Genomic DNA, 18,515 nt, shown 5'->3' on the forward strand with positions numbered 1-18,515 from the left:
TATATTGTATGCCCTCTCTTTTCCTTTTATGCAGTCTTTGACTTCCCTTGTCAGCCATGTTTGCCCCTTTAGAATACTTCATCTTTGGGGTGTACCTATCCTGCATCTTCCAAAAGAGAATAAGAGAATGATGTTAGAGAGAAAGAAAATAAAACCATAAAGAAGACATGAATTTTAATTTGTAGGGCAAAACGTAAAAACAGACATAGAGGGATAGAAAATTACTAAGAACCAAATGCCACATCTTTGTGAATGTGGCCGTTTGCTGAAGGAGCAAGAATGGGTAAAGTGTGTCCATCCTTAGAAAGGACTAACCCAGATATTCAAAGGCCAGATAACATCTGTACTCAGAAAATTTTGGAGGTTTTAATCATATTTGAAATTACCATGTTTCTGGATAAAGAGAAAATAGTTAGAAGCAGCCAACATGATTTTCAAAATCACAAGAAACCTATAGAACTGATTGATCTGAGAGCAGATAAATTTGATTGGATCTCTTGGCTATTGAAGAGGATAAATACCAACAGATTTAGAAAGGTCTTTTCCAGTTGTAATTTTCATGGATCACCTGGGACCATTATGGTCTTGGTTGTAAATTCAAGCTGCATCAGGAAACCAGCATTGAGAGCCACCTCCCACACTCCTGTTCCCTGGATAACCTTCACTGTTCAGTAAACAATCAACGACACTTCAGAAAACAGTTTTATTCAGGCACCTCATTACCTGGTCTGTAGAAAAGGACTGACTTCATCGATCACGAAGTGACAGCACTTTGCTCTTCGAAGGACTCAGCACTGGAAGATGTATGCCTACAGTTTGTGAGATCTCAAAAGAATTTATTTTTACAACTGTCCTTCTATCATGCAAATTATTCATATGGAAGGAGAGGCACAACTTCACTCACCACAACACTGAACTGACAACTGAACACAACCTACAGATCACTTTCAAGGCCTCTACAACTCATTTTTTTCAGTATTAATTATTTACTTATTTAAAATTATTGCTTTTATTTATTATTAGTTATTATTAGAGTTGTTTTTGTTTGCATTTCCACAGTTTGTCATCTTTTGTATATTGGTTGCTTCTCAGTCTATGTGTGCAGTTTTTCATTGATTCTATTATATTTCTTTGATAATCTATTTCTTTGATTGTATATACTTTGATGATATATTTGCTTTGAACGTTGAACTATGGTTACAAGGTGAAATAGACTCAATTGTAGCTAAGGGGGTCTATACACAAGCATATTGTAAGATAAATAATATTTTGGTGAAAAAGGATTTCAGTTTGGAAACTTTTATCAACTGATGTTCTTGCAAGATCCAACAGAGGGCAGCAAAACTATAAACTCTTCCTGAACAACAGGAATTCTGCAGATGCTGGAAATTCAAGCAACACACATAAAAGTTGCTGGTGAACGCAAATTCCACATCCCATTCCCATTCTGACATGTCTATCCACGGCCTCCTCTACTGTAAAGATGAAGCTACACTCAGGTTGGAGGAACAACACCTTATATTCCGTCTGGGTAGCCTCCAACCTGATGGCATGAACATCGACTTCTCTAACTTCCGCTAATGCCCCACCTCCCCCTCGTACCCCATCTGTTACTTATTTTTATACACACATTCTTTCTCTCACTCTCCTTTTTCTCCCTCTGTCCCTTTGAATATACCCCTTGCCTATCCTCTGGGTCCCCCCCCGCTTGTCTTTCTTCCCGGACCTCCTGTCCCATGATCCTCTCATATACCTTTTGCCTATCACCTGTCCAGCTCTTGGCTCCGTCCCTCCCCCTCCTGTCTTCTCCTATCATTTTGCATCTCCCCCTCCCCCTCCATCTTTCAAATCCCTTACTCACTCTTCCTTCAGTTAGTCCTGACGAAGGGTCTCGGCCTGAAACGTCGACTGCAACTTTTCCTGAAAGTAACTTCAGTCTTTCTGCCCAAATTCCTCTGTAATGGGAGGAGTAGTGAATGCTGTACTCTGTAGTACTCTGTAGCAGCTCTTTATGCTGAGATGCTTAATGGGAATTTTCGCAGGATGGACAAGAAAGTTTTTGTTCACTCACCGACTGGCAAACTCCAGTCGTATTTCTGAGGTTTAGGGTGGTTTGTTTACAGCAATGTTAGTTCTGAATTTCCACTGGGATTCTTAACTTGAATGTGCACTGAATAGTTTTCTTTCAGGTCCATTAAGACCAAAAGTTAAGCACCTCATTATTTGAGAAGTACCCAGGATTATCTTGAAGCCTTCAGAAGTGCCACATAGACACATGTCTATTTGTCATTCCTGATGCAGGGTCTCAACTTGTAATATCAGCTACCCACAAATGCTGTTTGACCTGCTGAATTCCTCCACCAGTTTATTTTTGCTCTCTCTATTTGTGTTGCAAAACAGAGTAGTGATAGCTGCAACTGTACATAGCAACCGGCCTGTGAATCCCGGGAGTGGATGAGAAAGGGGGAAGGAACTCCTTGCTCCTAATACTGATAGATATCTCCAGCCTTGGGTATAAGGTTTTCAACACAGTGAGCTGAAATGTTTTTTTTTTCCTGTGTTCCCAGTTTTAACCCTGTTCTGAAAGACATGTGGCCAGAAGGGGAAATGAGCATCACAGAAGTTACGAAACGGCCCCTGACTGCTGCATCACTCTTCAAGAATTCCATGATTGCCCTTGTTGTTAACTTGGAATGCAAGGTAGGACAAGGCTGCCTGACTCTGCACAGAACCAGCATTACATATTACCACAGGGAACAAATCTGCTTTGATTGTCTTCACTCCTCTCCTTTATGTGGCAGTTTCAGGTTATGGTACAAGTTCAGTGGGACTGTTAAACTTGCATTGAACTTAAGAAGGAGCCACACTTTATGCATGGGTAGAGGTGAAGAGGAAGAGGTCAACAGCTGTTGTCACCATTAGCACGCATACACAGAAAGCCCAGTGACACAGTATTCATACATTATAGTCTAATATGAACAGACAGTTTGAGAAACAAAATGCATTCTCTCATTTCAGTCCCACACATACATGTGCATACAACTCAGTCATACATCCAATTGACTCACATGTTCACTCACACATCTCATTCACAAGATCACACAGCTCATTCATACACGTGATAACTCATTCCCTTGGTTCACACAAGAATTTAACCCACCCTACACACAGCTTATTACACTTCCAATCCATATCTTTCATGTGCACACACACAATACACACAGGCACCACACATACACACACACACACAGGCACATATGCATGTAGATACATACATACACACAGGCACACACACACACACAGGCACATATGCATGCAGGTACATACATACACACACACGCACACACTCGCAAACACACACACACACACACACACACACACACACACACACACGCACGCGTGAACACTGCACATACACTTAACCCATTTCATTTGTACACAGTTTACTTACGCCTGTCATTTACATGATTAATTTGCTCATATCCCTTACCCTTACTTCTAATGTAGAGTCATTGAGCAATACAGCACAAATACAGGCGCTGTGGTCAATCCAGTCCATGCCTAATGCAGGCCCTCCCAGTTGATCCAAGTTTTCTGCATTCAGACCATAGCCCTCTGAGTCTCACACCTCCATTTCCCTATCCAGGTGGTTTTTAATTCATGCTACTGTACCTGTCTCAACCACTTCCTGTGGCTCATTCCATTTACTCACCATTCTCTACGTGAAAACATTGCTCCTCGGGTCCCTGCTAAATCTTTCCCCTCTCACACTGAATCTATGCCCCTAGCTTTGGACTTCCTGACTCTGGGGAAAAGATTGTTACTATCCACCTTATCTATGTGTATCATTATTTCAAACATTTTTATAAGGTCACACCTCATTCTCCGTCATTCCAGGGAATAAAGACAAAGCCTGGCCAACATTTCTCTTTAACTCAGACCCTCTAGCCTAGTAGTGTCCTTGTAAATATTTTCTGCACCCTTTCCAGTGTAATCACATATTCCTATATGTGGTTATAGAGCACTCTAAGTGCAGTCTCCTCAACGATTTATACAACTGCAACATTATGTCCTAGCTCCTTTACTCACTGCCTTGACTAATGAAGGCCATGATGCTAAATGTCTTTTCCACAACCATGACTGCATGTGACACCTTATTTGCACGCAAGCCCCTCTGTTCCATTAAACTCCCTATAGCCTTAACCTTCATAATATAAATCATAGACTGGTTGACTTTTTCAAATCACCTTACACTTGTCAGTATTGAAATCTATTTACCACTCCTTGACCCACATCACTAACTGATCAGGATCTCGAAATCTATGATGTTTCTGTATTATCAACAACTCCTCTTAATTTTGTATCATCCTAAACCCATTGCATGCATCCTTCTTTTTCTTGACCAGAATATTCCAACCTGATGTCATGATGTCTATCCACGGCCTCCTCTACTGTAAAGATGAAGCCACACTCAGGTTGGAGGAACAACACCTTATATTCCGTCTGGGTAGCCTCCAACCTGATGGCATGAACATTGACTTCTCAAACTTCTGCTAATGCCCCACCTCCCCCTTGTACCCCATCCGTTATTTATTTTTATACACACATTCTTTTTCTCTCTCCTTTTTCTTCCTCTGTCCCCCTCACTATTCCCCTTGCCCATCCTCTGGTTTTCCCCCCTCCCCCTTTTCTTTCTCCCTAGGCCTCCTGTCCCATGATCCTCTCCCTCCCACTTTCAAATCTCTTACTAGCTCTTCTTTCAGTTAGTCCTGACGAAGGGTCTTGGCCTGAAACATCGACTGTGTCTCTTCTTAGAGATGCTGCCTGGCCTGCTGCGTACACCAGCAACTTTTATGTGTATCTCTCTTTAGCCAGGGTTTCCTAAACATGCCAGGTTTCCCCTTCACCCTAAAAGGAACATGCTGCTCTTGGACACTTACCATTGCATTGCTAAAAGCCTCCCATTTACCGGTCATTCCACTCCATTCACTTACACGTCTCACATACACACAACTCATCCACATGCATATGGTTTTCATGCAAAAAGCCCACTCCCATTTCATTTACATGCGTACTTAGCCCAAATACAGACCTCAAACACATACATATCATTGGTGCTTCTCACTCACACATGCTAGTTAGCTCATCTGTATTCCAGTTGGGTCTCTTCGTTTAATCTGAAAGACTCATCCTAGATTCCTTTTTTTTTGTAAGAAATGGTGTTTGATTACTTCTACAATAATTCATCCTTTCAGCCAAATTACTTTGCATTCTTTATTCTGAAGAAATCTTGAGCTGAGTTTAGTTCTGGATCAGGCTTATCTTTTCTTTATCGCGTTTGCTCTCAGCCCTTTGGAGCCAAGACAGAATAAGATAAATGATGGCATTGGTGTTATTCCTTGTCCTTCCTGAATGGTTGTCATATTTCTGAGCTATTATAATTAACTAACCAGCTCCTGTACGAGTGGAAATCAGGACAGTTGTTCATCCCCGTCATTGCTGCTGTGTGTGATCCGTTCTGGGAGGCTAAACCATTTGGGGCCTTACGTGGGAGTGCCCTGTGGGGAGCTAATGAACAAAATATCTAAATTAAAATGAGCCTACAAAGCTTCCGGTTATGGTTCCTGGCCACATAAATTTTTGTATTTAATGGTCTGAATTATTTTATGTCGTATTCTGAAGGAGGGTCATGAAGAACTTATTGGGAAAGAATGAACTGAACCCATTGGCTGAATGATCATCCATTTTTGTTTGTGAATGGAAGCTCAGCACCCTGTTATATTATTTCCATTTTTCCAGACTCCAGATTGTTTGCAGCTCACAGTTCCTGAATTTTCTTTTTGCTCTCTGTCTCTCACTTTGCTTTCATGTACCTCTTTTCAGTCAAGTTGCTGATGATTAACATGCCTTTACCAATAGTGTTTCTCTCTTTACAGATGCAATTGATCCTTTAATTATGATTCGTCAATAGCTTCAATTTATCATATTTTATCAATGCAAGGATGACTGATTAACTGAGTCTACCTCAGACTTTTTAAATAATTCCTATTGATTTTATACATTGTGGGTAAATGAGAAAGAGATTGTTTATTCAAATGTTTTAATTTGGGAATAACTAGACAAAGGGAATGACTATAATCGGACTGGGTCTATTATAATGAAGTAAATGAATTTGGTGTGTCTCACTTTGACAGAGTGGGCCTATGAGTCCCAATATTTGCAGTTCTTTTGTACTTTAATTGCCTAGTGCGTTCTCTTGTTTCAATCAGGAACCTTACTATGTGCGATGCATCAAGCCCAATGATCAAAAATCACCAATCCTGTTTGATTATGAACGCTGCAGACACCAAGTAGAATATCTGGGCCTGTTGGAAAATGTGCGTGTGCGAAGAGCTGGATTTGCCTATCGGCAGCCATACAATCGCTTCCTGCTGAGGTAATTCTAATTGCGGCATATCAATGCATAGAGAAACAACATGTAAACAAGGTGGCATCTGTTTTTCTCTCTGTTGCAATTCTAATTCATTCTTTCAATAGAATAGTAAGCCAGTCTACAGACTGTGGCCCTGGTTGAAGGAATATGGGTGAAAAACACATATTACTGAATGGTAAATGTCATATTCTGCTGGTGTATTTGGGAGAAATTGATCCTGTAAATGCATTGTAAATTAAGAATGGAAGCACCTAATTTTCCAAGTTCTCCAATTTGATATACACTCATTCATGATAATTTCCAGATTCTGTTATACAGCAAATAGAGCAGCTTCTCTGTTTAGTCAAAGCTCTTTCCAATTCTAACAACTGAACAATCTGAGGCTACTTGAAGTTTCTGTTTGTCTGATAATGAGGGCACAGATATGCACAGAGCATGGATGGAAGATGGAAGTTTCAAGACCAAGGACCTTTTACAAGAAACATTTTACTGTGTTGGGGCATCAGGATTAAGGGGAGATACTTTAAAATTAGAGTCAGCAATTGAGATGAGAAAAGATGAAGTATTGTTTCATAATAGAAATAGAAATCTGGACCACATTTACCCAGAGGTCTCTTAAGTTCAGTGAAATGAAATTTTTAAGTCTAAGGTTAACGTTTAGTTAATTAGATCTAAGCATCCAAAATAAAGGAGTTGAGCAGCAGTACAAGGATAACCTCATTGAAGAGCAGGGAAGAATCGAGGAGCTGACTAGCCGGATCTTGATCCTAATCTCACAATGTTCCCAAGAGGGGATGTTCTCATTGTGCTGGACTGATAGAACTTCTTAGATTTACTGATTTTGCATATCCATTGAGGAACAACACCCTACTTGAGTTCCCTATCTTTGATCTGAAATATAAGGCCCTTAGATTTACTCACATTGAACTCCATTTACTAAAAGTTTGCCCATTTGCTCAGTGTATCTAATTTTCTTAGCAATATTCTTGGGAACTTGCCTGAGTCATCAAATGCCAAACTTTCCTTGTTAGGTGCACCGAGGAGGGTTTCGTAAATCAAAACGTAGATTGTCCAACAAGAGGAGGGACTGTACTGGGCCTGGTGTTGGGTAATGAGCCTAGCCAGGTGACCAACCTGTCAGTGGGTGAACAATTAGGAAACACACTACAATTACTTAAGTGAGTCATAGAAAAATACAGGACAGAAACAGGCCCTTTGGCCTATCTAGATCATGCTGAGCCCATTTATCTCTCTAGTCAATTCGGCCTGTACCTGAACCATAGCCTTCCATCCCCCTTCCATCCATGTACCTATGCAAACCTCTCTTAAGCATTGAAATCAGAATTGTATCCTTCGCTTGCTCTGGTAGCTTGTTCCACACTTTCACTACCCTCTGAGTGCAGAAGTTTCCTCTCGTGTTCCCCTTTAACATTCCACCGTTCACCCTCAACCCATGAACTCTAGTTGTAGTTTCACCCAACCTCAGTGGAAACAACCTGCTTGCATTTACCAGATCTATGCCTCTCATAATTTTGTATATCTCTATCAACTCTCCCCTCAATCTTCTACATATTAGGGAACAGAGTTCTAATCTATTTAGTCTTTCCTTATAACACAGTTCCTCCAGTCTCAGAAACATCCTTGTAAATTTTCTCTGTACTAATTCAATCTTATTTACACCTTTCTTGTAGGTGGGTGACCAAAACTGCACACAATACTCCTAATGAGGCCTCACCAATATTTTATACAACTTCAACATAACATCCCATCTCCTGTACTCAATACTTTGATTTATGAAGGTCAATGTGCCAAAAGTTTTCTTTATTACCCTATCTACCTATGATGCCACGTTCAGGGAATTATGGACCTACATTCCCAGATCCCTTTGTTCTACCACACTCCTCAGTGCTCTACTGCTCACTGTGTAAAACCCAATTTATATTTCTGCGTCAAATGTGTGCTGTAGGTACAGCGTACCCTACGCTGTAGGGTGACATGCACCTCCCCAAAAATGTAACTCGCGCGTCGTAGCGACGCAGACCACAACAACTGTGATTGGTCCGCTTGGTAGCATCGCATTTCCTCATACACATTTCCAGTTGCTTTTCTCCGCCATGTCTGTACACTGATGCGAAATAAATGGTTGGAGACGATGAACCAAATCGTCAAATCTACCTGCTGACACCCGAAAATATTTGAAATGCATTTCCTTGTCCATGTCTCTAACGAAGAAACTCAACACAGTGGCATAGAAACCCCACTGCCAACTAGCGTTTTGGCGGTGAATTGCAGAGCGACGCAGACACAACAATGCATGCTCGCTACGGCGTAGGGCTACGCAAAAGTATAAATCAAGCCTACAGCGTAGCCCATATGCACAAGTATAAATCAGGCTTAAGACTTATTCTGGTTTGCACTCCCAAAGTGCAACACCTCGCACTTGTCTCTATCAAGTTTCATCAGCCATTTTTCAGCCCATTTTTCCAGCTGGTCGAGATCCTGCTGCAAGCTGTGATAGTCTGCCTCGCTGTCCACTGCATCCCAATCTTGGTGTCATCCACAAATTTGCTGATGCAGTTAACCACATTATCATCCAGATCATTGATATAGGTGACAAACAAGTACAGCCCCAGCACCAGTCCCCAGGGCACACCACTAGTCACAGGACTCCAGCCAGACAACCATCTACAAACACTCTCTGGTTTCACCTGCAAAGCCAATGTCTAATCCAATTTACTACCTCATCTTGAATCCCAAGCGTTAGAGCCTTCTTGACCAACCTCCGAAGCGGAACCTTGTCAAATGCCTTGCTGAAGTCTATGAAGACAACATCTACTGCCTTGTCTGCTAACTTTCCTGGTAACTTGCTCAATAAAGTATAAAATTGGTTAGACACAACACCATGCTAACCATTGCTAATCAGTCCCTATCTATCCAAATACTCATATATCCTGTCCTTAGAATCCTACCAATAATTTTTCCACTACAGATGTCAGGCTCACTGGCCTATAATTTCCTGATTTATTCTTAGAGCCTTTCTTGAACGACAGATCAACATTAGCAATGCTCAAATCCACTGTTACCTCACCTGTTGCTAAAGATAATTTAAATATCTCTGCTAGGACATCAGCAATTTCTGCACTTACCTCCCACAGGGCCCAAGGAAACACCTTGTCAGACCCTGGGCATTTGTCCACTCTGACTTGCCTCAAGAACAAACCCCCCTCCTCTGAAAGCTGTATAGGATCCATGGCCTCGCTGCTGCTTTGCCTCACTCCTGTAGATTCTGCCCCCAGTAAAGACAGATATCAATCTTTTTAAGATCTCACCATCTCTTTTGGCTCCAAGCATAGATTACCAATCTGATTTTTCCGAGGACCAATTTTGTCCCATGAAATCCTTTTACTCTGAATGCATCTGTAGAATCACTAAGGATTCTCCTTCACCTTGTCTGCTAGGGCAAACCCATGCCTTCTTTTAGCCCTCCTGATTTCTTTCTTAAGTGCTTTCTTGCATGTCCTATTCTCCATAAGTACTTCATAAGTTCCAACCTGCCTATACCTGTTTTTTTTTCTTAACCGGGGCTTCAATATCTCAAAAGCCATTGTTACCTAAACTTGTTATCTTTACCTTTTATTCTTTGTACCTTTTACCTTTTATACAGGCAGATAGAGACACAGTACTCTCAAAATTTCACTTTTGAAGGTCTCCTACTTACCAAACACATCTTTGCCAGAAAACAGCCTGTGCCATTTCACACTTGCCAGATACTTCCCCATACCATCAAAATTGGACCTTCTCCAATTTAGAAACTCAACCTGAGGACCAGACCTATCATTTTCTATAACTACCTTGAAGCTAATGGCATTATGATCACTGGATGCAAAGTGTTCCCTATACAAACTTATGTGATTTGCCCTGTCTCATTTCCTGAGGACAGATCAAGTATTGCACACTGTCTTGTTGGGACTTCTATGTGTATTAAGGGAACTTGCCTGAACACATTTAACAAACTCTATCTCATCTAGTCCTTTTACAGTCCCAGTCAATAAGTGGAAAATTAATATCACCTACTATCACAACCTTATGTTTCATGCAACAGCCTGTGATCTCTCTACAAATTTGTTCCTCTAAATCCCATGGACTGTTGGGTAGTCTATAATATAGCCCCATTAATGTGGTCACACCTTTCTTATTCCTCAGTTCCACCCATAAGTCCTCACTGATCAAATTTTCCAGCTTATTGTAAGCACTGCCGTGACATTTTCCCTGACTAGTAATACCACCCCTCTCCCTTTAATCCCCACCACTCCCTGTCTCTTATCAAACAATGGAACCCCAGAATATTGAGCTGCCAGTCCTGCCCCTCCTGCAACCAGGCTCTCTATTGCCAGTCCTCCATCTCTGGGGGTGTTCAGGGCTTCCGCCATCGTGTCGGAACTTAGTTTTCACTACTGTCAGTCATGCAAGTACTGGCTGAAGACTCACCAGTACCATCACACTCAGTTGTAGAAGGATTCTTCATTGCTATTCACAGAACAGTTCTGTTTTACCAGTCAGGGTTGTTGGCCCTGAGCTGAACCCCTAAACGTGGAGGTCCCGGGGATCACTCTTAGTCTGGCCTCTACCTTTTCACCTGTTTGGCATGGGTAACCCTGCCAAGAGCCCAAGCATAAAGCCCTGAGTCCAGGAAACATAGCTCTCTGGGTCATTGAGGCAAACAAGTCTCCAACCCCTTGACAACATTGTGGTCCTCTTAGAGGTCACTCTAATGGCTACGGTAGCATAATTCCATGTGTTGATCCATGCCCTGAGCTCATCTACCTTCCCTACAATACTTCTTGCAATGAAATACACACAGCTCAGAACATTAGTCCCAACATGCCCAGTCTTAGACTCCTAACTTTGTCTTAACAACATCTTTCTGTACAACCACCCCATTGTCTGTTCTGGCACTCTGGTTCCCACCCCCCCTTAAACTCTCTTCCCTCCCCCCCTCACCCCCCCCCACCCCCGCCACAGTGCAGTATTAGCAAACCTTCCCACTAGGATATCAGTCCCTCTCCACTTCTGGTGCAAACTCTCTCTTCTCTACAGGTTCTACCTTCCCGGGAAGAGAGCCCAATGATCCAAAAATCTGAAGCCATCCCTCCTACGCCAACTCCTAAGCCATGTGTTAAACTGCCTGATCTCCCTGTTTCTGACCTCACCAGCATGTAGCATGGGTAGTAACCCTGACACCACAACCCTGGACATCCTCTCCTGTCCTTAGCACCTAACTCCCTGAACTCACTTTGCAGAATCTCGTCCTTCTTCCTACCCTTTCATTGGCACCTATATGGGCCACGATCTCTGGCTGCTCACCCTCTCACTTAAAAACACTGAGGACCTGATCGGAGATGTTCCTCCCCCTGGCACCCGGGAGGCAACATACCATCCAGGAATCTCGATCCCATCCAATCAAACCTCCTTTCTGTTCCCCGAACTAACGAATCCCCAAATCGACAGTGTGCCCCCTCTCCCCCCTCCCTTCCCTCTGAGCCACAGTGCCAGGCACCTGACCACTGTGACTTTCCTCTGCTAGGTCATTCCCCCCCCCCCCACCCCCAGTGGTATCCAAGGTGGTACACCAGTTACTGAGCAGGACAGCCCCAGGAGTACTCTGCACTGGCCGTTTAATCCCGTTCACCCTCCTGACTGTCACCCAGGTTTGTGGATGGTATTTATCCGGAGTTTTTTCAGGATCCTGGATGGAGCAGCAGAGGCCAAGGGGAGATCTGATAGAGGTTTATAAGATTATGAGAGGCATAGGTAGAATAAACAGACAATATCTTTTTCCAAGGTTTGAAGTGTCTAATGCCAGACAGTATGGATTTACGGTGAGAGGGGGTAATCTCAAAAGAGATTTTAGGTGCAAGTTCTCTGAATGGAGAGTGGTGGGTCCTGGAGTGTGCTTTCTGGGGTGGTGGTAGAGGTAGAAACATCCGAGACTTTTCAGATGTTTAGTTGGGTTCACCAACGCGAGGAAAGTGGAAGGCTGTGCAGACTGTGCAGCAGAAGAGATTAGCTTGGCCATTTGATTAGTAATTTAATTGGTTCAGCACAACATTGTGAGTGGAAGGGCCTGTTTCTGTGCTATGCTCTTTGGGATCTTTGGAGGAAATCTTCCATTCCGTCCTATTTCCCTAAAGTGGTTCCATCATCTTTTAAAGGATTATTTTTAAAATATGTATCCAGCCCCCTATAAGATGCTGGATTCTGATTCTTCTGCCGTCACTGGTTGAACATTTCACGTCCTGCCAATTGATTATCTCTGAAGACTTTTCTTAGTCTGTTTGTTTTAAATTAATCACTACCAGTAAGGTCTGCTCTTCTTTCCAATACAAGATTTTGGAGGCTTTCTTGTAGAATGGAATAAAGAGAAGTAGGAATTAGCAAAACTAATCAATCATAGAAACATAGAAACCTTGCAGCACAATACAGGCCCTTCAGCCCACAATGCTGTGCCAAACATGTACTTACTCTAGAAATTACCTTGGGTTACCCATAGCCCTCTATTTTTCTAAGCTCCATGTACCTGTCCAAAAGACTCTATTGTGTCTGCCTCCACCACCACAGCCAGCAGCCCTCACCACTCTCTGCGTAAAAAACTTACCCCTGACATCTCCTCTCTACATACATCCAAGCACCTTAAAACTGTGCCCTCTCATGTCAGCTATTTCAGCCATGGGAAAATGCCTCTGACTATCCACATGATCAATGACTCTCATCATCTTATACACCTCTGTCAGGTCACCTCTCATCCTCCGCTGCTCCAAGGAGAAAAGGCCGAGTTCACTCAACCTATTCTCATAAGGCATACTCCCCAATCCAAGCAAGGTCCTTGTAAATCTCCTCTACACCCTTTTCATAGTTTCCACATCCTTCTTGTAGTGAGGTGACCAGAACTGAACACAGTACCTGTACTCCAAGTGGGGTCTGACCAGGGTCCTATATAGCTGTAACATTATCTCTCGGCTCTTGAACTCAATCCTACGGCTGATGAAAGCCAATATACCATATGCCTTCTTAACCAGAGTCAACCTGTGCAGCAGCTTTGAGTGTCCTATGGACTCGGACCCGAAGGTCCCTCTGATCCTCCACACTGCCAAGAGTCTTACCATTAATACTATATTCTGCCATCATATTTGACCTACCAAAATGAACCACCTCACACTTATCTGGGTTGAACTCCATCTGACACTTCTCAGCCCAGTTTCTCATCCTATCAATGTCCCGCTGTAACCTCTGACAGCCCTCCACACTATCCACAACACCTCCAACCTTTGTGTCATCAGCAAATTTACTAACCCATCCCTCCACCTCCTCATCCAGGTCATTTATAAAAAATCACGAAGAGAAGGGGTCCCAGAACAGATCCTTGAGGCACACCACTGGTCACTGTCCACCATGCAGAATATGACCCATCTCCAACCACTCTTTGCCTTCTGTGGGCAAGACAATTCTGGATCCACAAAGCAAAGTCCTCTTGGATCCCATGCCTCCTTACTTTCTCAAAAAGCTTGCATGGGGTACCTTATCAAATGCCTTGCTGAAATCCATATACACTACATCTACTGCTCTACCTTCATCAATGTATTCAGTCACATCCTTAAAAAATTCAATCAGGCCCATAAGGCACGACCTACTTTTGACAAAGCCATGCTGACTATTTTTAATCATATTATGTCTCTCCAAATGTTCATAAATCTTGCCTCTCTGGAGCTTCTCAATCAACTTACCAACCACTGAAGTAAGACTCACTGATCTATAATTTCCTGGGCTATCTCTACTTGAATAAGGGAACAACATCTGCAACCCTCCAATCCTCTGGAACCTCTCCCGTCCCCATTGATGATTCAAAGATCATTTCCAGAGGCTCAGCAATCTTCTCCCTCACCTCCCACAGTAGCCTGGGGTATATCTCGTCCAGTCCCAGCGACTTATCCAACTTGATGCTTTCCAAAAGCTCCAGCACATCCCCTTTATTAATGTCTATATGCTCAAGCTTTTCAGACCACTGTAAGTCATCCCTACAATCGCCAAGGTCCTTTTCCGTAGTGAATACTGAAACAAAGTATTCATTAAGTACCTCCGCTACCTCCTCGGGTTCCATACACATTTTTTCACTGTCGCACTTGATTGGCCCTATCCTCTGACATCTTACCCTTTTGCTCTTTACATACTTGTAGAATACCTTGGGGTTTTCCTTAATCCTGCTCGCCAAGGCCTTCTCATAGCCCCCTTCTGGCTCTAATTTCATTCTTAAGCTCCTTCCTGCTAGCTTTATAATTTTCTAGACCTAAACATAAAAACATAGAAAACCTACAGCACAATACAGGCCCTACGGCCCGCCAAGCTATGCAGAACATGTCCTTACCTTAGAAACTACCTAGGCTTACCCATAGCCCTCTATTTTTCTAAGCTCCAGGAGCCTCTTAAAAGACCCTATCATTTCTGCCTCCACTGCCACTGCCGGCAGCCCACTCCATGCACTCTCCACTCTCTGTGTAAAAAACTTACCTCTGACATCTCCTTTGTACCTACTTCCAAGCACCTTAAAACTAGGCCCTATTGAGCTAGCCATTTCAGCCCTGGAAAAAGCCTCTGACTATCCACATGATCAATGCCTCTCATTATCTTATACACCTCCATCAGGTCACCCCTCATCCTCTGTCACTCCGAGGAGAAAAGGCTGAGTTCACTCAACCTATTCTCATAAGGCATGTTCTCCCATCCAGGCAACATCCTTGTAAAGACAAGGCTTGTCAGAAGGGCAGTGTTATGATAATTGTGGGGGATTTTAACATGTGAGTGGATTGGGAAAATCGGATTGGCACTGGATCTCAAGAGAGATAATTTATAGAATGTCTGCGAGATGGCTTTTTAGAACAGCTTGTTGTTGAGCCCACTAGGGGATCGGCTGTACTGGATTGGGTATTGTGTAAAGAACCGGAGGTGATTAGAGAGATTGAGGTGAAGGAACCCTTAGGAGGCAGTGATCATAACATGATTGAGTTCACTGTGAAATTTGAAAAAGAGAAGCCAAAATCTGATGTGTCGGTATTTCAGTGGAGTAAAGGAAATTACAGTGGCATGAGAGAGGAACTGGCCAAAGTTGACTGGAAAGGAACACTGGTAGGAAGTACGGCAGAACAGCAGTGGCTGGAGTTTACGCGAGAAGTGAGGAAGGTACAAGACAGGTATATTCCAAAACAGAAGAAATTTTTGAGTGGAAAAAGGATGCAACCGTGGTTGAGGAGAAGTCAAAGCCAAAGTTAAAGCAAAGGAGAGGGCATACAAGGAAGCAAAAATTAGTGGGAAGACAGAGGATTGGGAAGTTTTTAAAACCTTACAAAAGGAAACCAAGAAGGTCATTAAGAGGGAAAAGATTAATTATGAAAGGAAGCTAGCAAATAATATCAAAGGGGATACTGAAAGCTTTTTCAAGTATATAAAAAGTAAATGACGGGTGAGAGTAGATATAGGACCGATAGAAAATGATGCTGGAGAAATTGTAATGGGAGATAAGGAGATGGCAGAGGAACTGAACTAGTATTTTGTATCAGTCTTCACTGAGGAAGACATCAGCAGTGTACCGGACACTCAAGGGTGGCAGGGAAGAGAAGTGTGTGCAGTCACAATTTCAACAGAGAAAGTACTCGGGAAGCTGAATAGTCTAAAGGTAGATAAATCTCCCGGACCAGATGGAATGCAGCCGCATGTTCTGAAGGAAGTAGCTGTGGAGATTGCGGAGGCATTAGCGATAATCTTTGAAAAGTCGATAGATTCTGGCATGGTTCCAGAGGACTGGAAGATTGCAAATGTCACTCCGCTATTTAAGAAGGGGGCAAGGAAGCAAAAAGGAAATTATAGACCTGTTAGCTTGATATCGGTGGTTGGGACATTGTTGGAGTCGATTGTCAAGGATGAGGTTACAGAGTACCTGGAGGCATATGACAAGATAGGCAGAACTCAGCATGGATTCCTTAAAGGAAAATCCTGCCTGACAAACATATTACAATTTTTTGAGGAAATTGCCAGTAGGCTAGACAAGGGAGATGCAGTGGATGTTGTATATTTGGATTTTCAGAAGGCCTTTGACAAGGTGCCACACATGAGGCTACTTAACAAGATAAGAGCCCATGGAATTACGGGAAAGTTACATACATGGATAGAGCGTTGGCTGATTGGCAGGAAACAGAGAGTGGGAATAAAGGGATCCTATTCTGGTTGGCTGCCGGTTACCAGTGATGTTCCACAGGGGCCCGTGTTGGGGCTGCTTCTTTTTACATTGTACGTCAACGATTTGGATTATGGAATAGATGGCTTTGTGGCTAAGTTTGCTGACGATTGCGAAGATAGGTGGAGGGGAAGTTTGCGAAGATAGGTGGAGGGGCCAGTAGTGCTGAGGAAACGGAGAGTCTGCAGAGAGACTTGGATAGATTGGAAGAATGGGCAGAGAAGTGGCAAATGAAGTACAATGTTGGAAAGTGTATGGTTATGCACTTTGGCAGAAAAAGTAAACGGGCAGACTCTTATTTAAATGGGGAAAGAATTCAAAGTTTGGAGATGCAACGGGACTTGGGAGTCCTCGTACAGGATACCCTTAAAGTTAACCTCTAGGTTGAGTCAGTGGTGAAGAAGGCGAATGCAATGTTGGCATTCAGTTCTAGGGGAATAGAGCATAGGAGCAGGGATGTGATGTTGAGGCTCTATAAGGCGCTGGTGAGACCTCACTTGGAGTACTGTGGGCAGTTTTGGTCTCCTTATTTAAGAAGGGATGTGCTGACGTTGGAGAGGGTACAGAGAAGATTCACTAGAATGATTCCGGGAATGAGAAGGTTAACATATGAGGAACGTTTGTCCGCTCTTGGACTGTATTCCTTGGAGTTTAGAAGAATGAGGGGAGGCCTCATAGAAACATTTCGAATGTTGAAAGGCATGGACAGAGTGGATGTGGCAAAGTTGTTTCCCATGATGGGGGAGTCTAGTACGAGAGGGCATGACTTAAGGATTGAAGGACGCCCATTCAGAACAGAAATGCGAAGAAATTTTTTTAGTCAGAGGGTGGTGAATCTATGGAATTTGTTGCCACAGGCAGCAGTGGAGGCCAAGTCATTGGGTGTATTTAAGGCAGAGATTGATAGGTATCTGAGTAGCCAGGGCATCAAAGGTTATGGTGAGAAGGCGGGGGAGTGGGACTAAATGGGAGAATGGATCAGCTCATGATAAAATGGCGGAGCAGACTCGATGGGCCGAATGGCCGACTTCTGCTCCTTTGTCTTATGGTCTTATGGTCTAAATTTCCTCTGCACCCTTTCTATGGTTTCCACTTCCTTCCTGTAGTGAGGCGATCTCTATCATTACCTAGTTTTTTAAACCTTTCGTAAGATTTTCTTTTCTTCCTGACTAGATTTTCAACAGCCTTTGTGCACCATGGTTCCTGTACCCTACCATCCTTTCTCTGTCTCACTGGAACATAACTTTGCAGAATGCCATGCAATTATCCCCTGAACATTTGCCACATTTCTGCCGTACGTTTCCCTGAGAATTAAAATGATCCTTGATTAAAATACTGCTGAAACAGAAGACATTGCTATTTGTCCTTGGGTATAGCTGCACCTTGGAGAACATTTTGCTGGGAAATAAAGAGAGACTTGCATGAATTTCTGTTAACTAAATCTGAAAAGTCTCTGAAAGCTATTGTTGAATATTGTGAAGTTAATCTGATTAACACTAACCTTGTAATAGCAAAGGCAGAATGAGACAAGGACAAGATCAATTGATGTGATCATGGAAGAAGAGCAAATGTATTGATTAAATTAACACCTCTTGTGCAAAGACATAGGGAAATAATTGAATAAACAAAAGATGACTGCTTTGTTTGATTGTATGATTATATCAAAAGTACAAAAGTGGGAATCTGTGTTTGCTCAAAGACTCTCTGGACTGTTCTGATTAATCAGTACTGTGTAATAAAGCCTTTGTCTGCTACTCTGGATGTCTTGATTTTATTTTAGACCATAAGACAAAGGAGCAG

The 18,515-nt window shown here is 42.7% G+C and overlaps 1 protein-coding gene across 2 annotated transcripts in view; it reads left to right on the forward strand.

The window, feature by feature from the left end:
* LOC134351244 (unconventional myosin-Id-like) overlaps nt 1-18,515 on the forward strand; it is a 135,583-nt gene that overhangs the window by 57,054 nt on the left and 60,014 nt on the right. For both annotated transcript variants that reach the window (XR_010019105.1, XM_063057340.1), the window contains exons 14-15: nt 2,568-2,700; nt 6,270-6,436. Coding sequence is in view for 1 of the 2 variants with exons in the window: in XM_063057340.1 (XP_062913410.1) it covers nt 2,568-2,700; nt 6,270-6,436 (300 nt within the window). In the remaining variant the exon portion in view is untranslated. The remainder of the gene's footprint in view (nt 1-2,567; nt 2,701-6,269; nt 6,437-18,515) is intronic.

This window comes from Mobula hypostoma, chromosome 1, assembly GCF_963921235.1.
Source record: "Mobula hypostoma chromosome 1, sMobHyp1.1, whole genome shotgun sequence".
Taxonomy (NCBI): domain Eukaryota; kingdom Metazoa; phylum Chordata; class Chondrichthyes; order Myliobatiformes; family Myliobatidae; genus Mobula; species Mobula hypostoma.